Here is a 7,045-nt window from a genome sequence, read left to right as displayed (position 1 = left end):
TCAATGGGGACTCCAGCTCTGGACTTGGCTCCAGGAGGTCCTCAATGGGTCTTTGTTGATTAATAAGTGTGTGAGTGAATCAGGAATGTACAAATGGGGGAGTGCCTGGGTAATTGAAGGAAGAGATGATTGCATAAAGCAGCAAATGGGCTTGTAAATCACAATGACTAACACCTTTGAACAGATATTGTGCTCCAGGGCCAATTGCAAAGGCCTCTCTTAATCCTTGCAACAATCCCAAGAAATAGGTACTATTATTAACTCTCTTTTGCAGAAACTGAGGGTCAGGGAAGTTAAGTGATGTGCCCAAAGCCACAAAACTCCTGAGTGGGGGAGTTGAGATTCCAGCCCAGGAAGTCTGATCCAGAGCCCAGAACCTTAAACCCTACGCTGGTCCTGCTGAGTGAATCAAAGAATGAGTGGGCGGGTGAAGGACTCAATGCAGGGGCCCTCACTCTCTAAGCCATGGGCAAGACAGGTCACTTCCCGGTGGGGGAGCTTCTGCCCCATTGGAAGGTGGGCATCCAGGGTCTGGACTGGGGTGGGTCTCCCCTGGGGTAGAGTCTGACAGCCCTGCCTCATGTCCTTCTCCCTCTTCCCTGTCAGCAGGCAGATGCCGCCATGCAGCACTACGGGGTGAACGGCTACTCGCTGCACGCCATGAACTCGCTCAGCGCCATGTACAACCTGCACCAGCAGGCAGCCCAGCAGGCCCAGCACGCCCCCGACTACCGGCCTTCAGTGCACGCGCTCACGCTGGCTGAGCGCCTGGCTGGTAAGAGCCGTGGGGATGGCACCATGGGGACAGGACTGTGGGGGCTGGGGAGGAGGGGTGGCCTGGGGGAGGAGGCTCTGGAAGGCAGAGGGGAGGGAGCACTAGCCAGGCTTGTTCTGGGCAGCTCAGAAAGACTCAGGTCACTTAGCAACACAGAAAAATGTCAATTCGAAATCTATGCATGTATGTCTGGAGCACCCCTTGTTTGCCAGCCCTGCTCAGGGGACTGGAGCTTCCCCTCTGCCTTCACATTCTCATGAAGCCTGGTTCTTCCTTCTTTTCTTGGTATTATCCCTATAAATAGAAACATCCTGGGAAGGACAGGGTACTTGGTGACATGGTTGGAGATGTACCTAAATGTTTCATACTTATAATGAAAAGAACCCACAGAGTCTCAATATGTCAAGAGCACCATGTGTATTATCTTCAAATACTGTTGGCAGTTGAGGCAGGTATTCATTAGCCCCATCTCACAGATGAAGAAACCGAGGAAGGGGAGTGAGGGACTAGTCCCAAGTACTATAGCTGGGAAGTAGCTGGAAGGGGCCTGGAATGCCCAGGGGAGGAGGTTTCAGACACAGGGAATCGTAAATAATCGCGGTGCCCACGTTTTGAACACCAGCTGTGGGCCAGGCGCTGCGCGAGGCTCTCTCTTTCCATGAGCACCATTCAGTCCCGATGAGGGGAGGCTGTTATCTCCATTTTAGGGACATTTTAAAGAAACTGAGGTGCAGAGAAGTTAAATCTGGGTGGAAGTGAGGTTGGAGTATGACATTATGGCTAAAACTATGACCTCTGAAGTCACAGGCTTGTGACCAGCGCAGGGTCTGCCCACTCACCTCTCTTTTCTCTGAGCCTCAGTTTCCCCTTTTATGAAAAAGGAGACAATGGCGGTGCCCATCCCATAGGATGGTTGGGAGGTTATTTGAGGTAACATATGGGAAGTACTCAGCAGAGCCTCACAGGTGCTCAGAAGTCATTAATACCCAAAGCTCAAGGTTGGTACCCATGAGGGACCTGCAGCCTGGTGCCCCCACTCCTGGGTCAACTGGTTATTGCCCTGTTCTGCCAGCCCCTCAGGGGTGTGAGAAAGATTCAGTGTGGGGAGCTTGATTTCCTGGGAGGTGATGCCACCCACTTCATCCTGTCCCAGGCCAAGCTGGTAAACCCATGAGGGCCCAGTCCTGTGCCAGGCAGTCCTCAGACGACTTCAGGGCACTCCTGGGGAGAACAGGGGCCCACAGACCCATGAGATGGCACGGAAGGAGGAGTGTGTTCAGGGTCAAATGATGGAGCAGCTCAGAGAAGCAGGATCAGCTGGTGTAGTGAAGGGGGGCGGCTTTCTGCAGGCTGCGGGGCAGGAACCAGGCCTTTTTAAGGGCATGGCAAGGAGGAGGGACCAGCATGAGCAAAGACATAGAGGTGAGGTGGGATCTGAGGACCCGGCCTGGCAGGTAGGGCATGGCCAGCCCCACCACTCCTTTAGACGTTGCCAGGCCTCTGGCAGGACTCAGCGCATAAAACCTCCAGATCAGTGTGTGGGTGTTAGTCTCCAGTGTGGGGACGGTGGATGCAGTCCTGCCCCAGCTATGGCTACTTCCCTGCTTTGGACTGAATTCCCTGTGCCCGACCTGGTGGTGACATCAGCTCCTGACAGTGTTCCAGGGCCCAAGGACCAGAGCACAGAGAGAAGGAGTCAGGAACAGAGGCTTGTGTCTGCCGGTGGGGCAGAGGAACTGGGGTATTCAGCCTATACCCCAGTTCTCTAATTCTTAAGAGAGAAGGCCATGAGCTCCAGGTGAGCGTTTGTACGGAGGCCTCGCCTTCCAGCAGACGTTCTGGCTGCGATACAGAGAGCCTGGCCTTCCTGCGACCACCCCGCTCGCAGTCCCTAGAGCCAGCAGTGGGAGGATGCTGAGCTGTTGCTCCCCCAACCAGGCTGGGGCTGCCTGAGTGGCCCCCGTTCCTTCCCCTGCCTCAGGGTGACCAGCATGAGCTCACGGCTTGGGGCTGGGATTAAGGCCAGTTCGTGAGGGATTCAGGGCTCCCTCTTTAAATGGAAGGAGTATCCCAAAATCTGGGGCTCCGTGGAGACCCGTTGCCTCTTTCTTCCCATTTAGGGTATTGTGGATGACTCCTCAATCCCACAGTGCAGGGGAAGGACTCTGGCAGCCCTGTGCAGAGGCTGAGACCTCTGAGAACTTGGGTTCCTCTCAGCACAGACGGGGCAGGATCCACGTGGGAGGTGGCGGGAGGCAGCGCGGAGTGAGGTGACCATCCATCCTGCAGGGACTAGTCAGGCAGAGGGGCTAGAGGTGGACACCAGCCCGAGGCAGACGCTATCCTTGGTGCCTTTCCACGTGACCAGGCACGTGGGCAGGACGTGGAAGCCGTGGTCCACCAGCCCCATCTCCCCTCCAGGCCTGGGGTAGTTGGTGCCTGGTCTCTTTGTCCTTCTGTCCTTGGGGAGGCAGCTGACAGGGTCCAGACTGAGTTCAACAAACCTTCCCTGAGACCTGAGGGCCCTGCCAGAGCCAGGCTTTCTGTGCAGGAAACATAAGAGCAGGAGCCTCCGGCCATGAGAGACTCGTAGGAAAACTGGGGTGATGAGATTTACACACAGAGGACAGAGAGCCACGTGCTGGTGAATCCTCTCTGCACAGTCAGACTCCCCTAACTAGGAGATGAGCACCCCAGGCTGGCTTCTCACGGTCGGGGCCAGGGTTCTGATGGTAAAGAAGCCTTAGTATCCAGCATCGGAGGGCTGCAGGGTGTTAGAACCTTTGAGACACGGACTGACTTACGGCTCATTAGCACCATGTGGTCTCAGAGTATTATATTCACAGTATCCTGGGACTTCATGGACCTCAGGGCAATACCCACCTCCCCACCCGCAATGCCAAATAAGGAAGACCCCCACCATCACAGGCCACTCACTCACGGAGCCGAGTTAGACCTCTGTGGTCCTGATAGTGGATCGAGGGGTGGGGAGTTCTTGAAAATCCAGCGGTATGGAGAGGGGACGGGTGACTCCCAGGGGCAAAGGGCCAGAGGCCAGCTCTAGGAGCAGCCTGGGTGTCCACAGTGGGTCAGAGCAGGATCAGATTCGAACCTATTTCCCATAATTAAATGGGCCCCCTCTCCTTGCCCTCCAACGGCTGTACATTTCAAGACATCATCTTGGAGGCCCGCTATGGCTCCCAGCACCGCAAACAGCGTCGCAGCCGCACGGCATTCACGGCTCAGCAGCTCGAGGCCCTGGAAAAGACCTTCCAGAAGACTCACTACCCGGATGTGGTGATGCGCGAGAGGCTGGCCATGTGCACCAACCTCCCTGAGGCCCGGGTGCAGGTAGGGCCCAGCTCCCCTAACCAGGCCTTGCAGACAAACATCTGGCCCCCTTGTCCAGCAGCCAGCGCTGCATCCCTCATGCCGAGGTGTAAAGCCTGCAGTGACAGGAGGGGAGTTTTGGAAGGGAGAGAGAGGGTATGCTTCCTGGGGCGGGGAGCAGTGTTGCATTATACAGCCTCTCCCCAGCACCCTGCTCCACAGCAACCCTACTTCTTCTCTCCTCTCCACCTCCGACTGCTCCTCTCCTGTCCCCAGGTGTGGTTCAAGAACCGCAGGGCCAAGTTCCGGAAGAAGCAGCGCAGTCTGCAGAAAGAGCAGCTCCAGAAGCAGAAGGAGGCTGAGGGCTCCCACGGGGAGGGCAAGACCGAAGCCCCGACTCCAGACACCCAACTGGAGACTGAGCAGCCCCCCAGTCTGCCCAGCGGCGACCCCCCTGCTGAGCTCCACCTGAGCCTGTCGGAGCAGTCGGCCAGTGAGTCAGCCCCCGAGGATCAGCTGGACCGTGAGGAGGACCCCCGGGCAGGGGCTGAGGACCCCAAAGCTGAGAAGAGCCCTGGGGCTGAGGGCAAGGGGCTGGGCTGCAAGAGGGGCAGCCCCAAGGCAGGTGAGGCGGCTCGGGAGGGGCTGGGCAGGCTGGGGCCTGACGGGGGCTTGGGTGTGTGAGGTGGGCAGAGCAGGGGGTGGTCAACTCCTGGCACTCAGGGGAATCATCAGAGCGGGCCTGGGCTGGGTGTTCAACCTTGAGTTGCTGAGTTGTGGGAAGGTCTCGTGAGTTCTGTGGGAGGGGCTGGGTGGCAGGGGAGGGGGACTTGGGGAGCCCAGGGCAAACATTATTTATCATCCATTTGGGAGTATTCCAGTGTTTTAACGGTCAGTACGGAGGTACTGGTGCATAGCGAGCGAATACCGTGTCGGGACCAGAGATTCCCACATGCAGCAGTGCAGTTGGGGGAGCTGTGTTTCTGAAGGAGCAGAGCTCTGGCGTGAGGCGGGTCTCAGATGAAACCCCAAGCCCAGGCGGGGAGTGGGTAGGGACTGCGAGCTGAGAGCTGGAGGGAGGGCGTGGGAGCCGTGGACAGAGGGGGAAAAGCAAAGTAACAGCCCTTGAAAAGAAAGAGGGGCTCCCCAAGGACAGACATGGGGGGCTTGGCGGGGTCCCCCTGGGTCCCTCCCTGCAGGGGTTTGAGCAGTGCTTCAGGGATGCCCTGGCCGAGATGGGATGGATATGGTTTCAGCCACGGCCTCTCTTGTCTGCAGGGCCAAGGGGGTGGGAAGAATGAGGGGGCCTCTCCTGGCAGACGCACCCCTTGTCCTGAGTGCTTGGTTCTTGGCTGTCTGTTTGCAGATTCCCCAGGCGGCCTGGCCATAGCGCCTGCAGCCCCAGGGAGCGGCCTCCTGGGCCCCTCCCACTCCTACTCCTCGTCCCCGCTGAGCCTCTTCCGCCTACAGGAGCAATTCCGCCAGCACATGGCAGCCACCAACAACCTGGTACACTACTCATCCTTCGAAGTGGGGGGCCCAGCCCCTGCTGCTGCCGCAGCTGCCGCTGCCGCCGTGCCCTACCTGGGCGTCAACATGGCCCCGCTGGGCTCTCTGCACTGCCAGTCCTACTACCAGTCCCTGTCAGCAGCCGCTGCTGCCCACCAGGGTGTGTGGGGGTCCCCCTTGCTGCCTGCACCCCCGGCAGGCCTGGCACCTGCCTCAGCTGCCCTGAACAGTAAAACCACAAGCATCGAGAACCTGCGGCTCCGGGCCAAGCAGCACGCGGCCTCCCTGGGACTCGATACGCTGCCCAACTGACTGGCCTCCGACCCAGCCAGGGGTCTTGGGTGCCCCCTCCAGCCCCATGGTTACCCCCAGACGGCTCTCAAGGAGTTAGCTCTGTGAGCCCAGGGATCCTGCACCCTGGCGTCCTGTTCCCTGTCCCCCTTCTCCAGCCCCGGCCCAAGGGGCAGCCCCCACCTACGCACCCTCTGCATGGCCCTGCCTGGACCCCGTGGAGGCCGAATGGGGAGGAGGTGAGAGGCTCTCACTGGCTAGATCCCCACCTTGATAGCACCACCTCCCTTCTTTCCCTCCCCTTCTGCCCCCTACTAAGTCGATGTGTGGAATGTGAGATATAAATATAAATATATAAAGCTATATTTTCAGGCACCTGCCTGCCCCAGGTCCCCTGCCCCACTCCCATCTCTTCTCCGCTGCCATCCTTGCCTCCACCTCAGTCTCTGCAGCTCACTCCAGCCTTCTTTCTCTCTCTGACTCCATCTCCTTTCCTTCCTCTCTCCATCTCCCTCTCCCTGCCTGGGTCCGGTCCCGGCCCCCTCTCTGCCCAGCCTCTGCCTTTCTCCGTGTCTCTTCCCCCACCCCTGGTTTCTTCCTTTGGTGCTGACTGTGTTGTGTCATCAGTTCCTAAGCTGTGTTTCATTTGGGGTTGTGGCTGTTTGGGTTTTAGTGATTTTGCTTCCTCTCCTTCTCTTCCCTCCCTGCTTCATCCCTGCCTGCCTGTCTCCTCTCCCCGCCTGCACCCTCTCCAGGCCCCTGTTTCTTCCCAGGCTCTAGAAGCAGCAAGGCCCTAGCTGGAGACCCTGTGGCCCTGGAGCTGCAGGCAGCAGGTGGCAATGGCCCCGGCACCCACCCTCCCCCAGGCCTGACACCCAGAAGGAGTCATGGGTCACTTTCTCTTCTCTCTGGTCAGTGTTGAGGTCCCAGTTCCCTGGATTGAGGAGGCGATAGATAGGCTGGGGCAGGTGATAGAATGGGCAGCACCCCTGCCTGTAAGTCCTCCAAGGACAGTGGCCTGGTGTCACCGTTCACCCAGGACTGACCACAGGGCTCTGGAGCTCTCTTTGGGGAGACTTCCCTGGTCGGAGGGAGGCAGCAGGGGCAGAGGGGCCTCAGAGAGAACAGGGCTGGCGCTGC

At 58.6% G+C, this 7,045-nt stretch overlaps 1 protein-coding gene across 2 annotated transcripts; it reads left to right on the top strand.

Annotated features, from left to right (window-relative positions):
• Positions 1–612: 612 nt before the first annotated feature.
• On the top strand, positions 613–5,926 carry DMBX1 (diencephalon/mesencephalon homeobox 1). Of its 2 annotated transcripts, none has more exons than XM_012648947.1 (4): positions 613–775; positions 3,948–4,126; positions 4,382–4,730; positions 5,472–5,926. In XM_012648947.1, the coding sequence occupies exons 1-4, from the start codon at positions 622–624 to the stop codon at positions 5,924–5,926; spliced, it is 1,137 nt and encodes a 378-aa protein (XP_012504401.1). In that variant the 5' UTR covers positions 613–621. The 2 variants fall into 2 exon arrangements, with proteins under 2 accessions (XP_012504401.1, XP_012504400.1); XM_012648946.1 differs by having other exon boundaries at positions 622–773; positions 3,931–4,126.
• The last annotated feature ends 1,119 nt before the right edge of the window (positions 5,927–7,045 follow it).

Source organism: Propithecus coquereli, unplaced genomic scaffold (genome assembly GCF_000956105.1).
Source record: "Propithecus coquereli isolate 6110/MARCELLA unplaced genomic scaffold, Pcoq_1.0 Scaffold299, whole genome shotgun sequence".
NCBI classification, from domain to species: domain Eukaryota; kingdom Metazoa; phylum Chordata; class Mammalia; order Primates; family Indriidae; genus Propithecus; species Propithecus coquereli.
The sequence above is the reverse complement of the archived record's forward strand: the minus strand, read 5'-3'. Positions and strand labels throughout refer to the sequence as shown.

Coding starts and splice junctions, on each gene's coding strand:
- DMBX1 (XM_012648946.1), top strand. CDS start 622: ATGCAGCACTACGGGGTGAACGGCTACTCGCTGCACGCCATGAACTCG. Junction 774..3,930: donor ACGCTGGCTGAGCGCCTGGC/TGGTAAGAGCCG, acceptor CTTGCCCTCCAA/CGGCTGTACATTTCAAGACA. Junction 4,127..4,381: donor TCCCTGAGGCCCGGGTGCAG/GTAGGGCCCAGC, acceptor TCCTGTCCCCAG/GTGTGGTTCAAGAACCGCAG.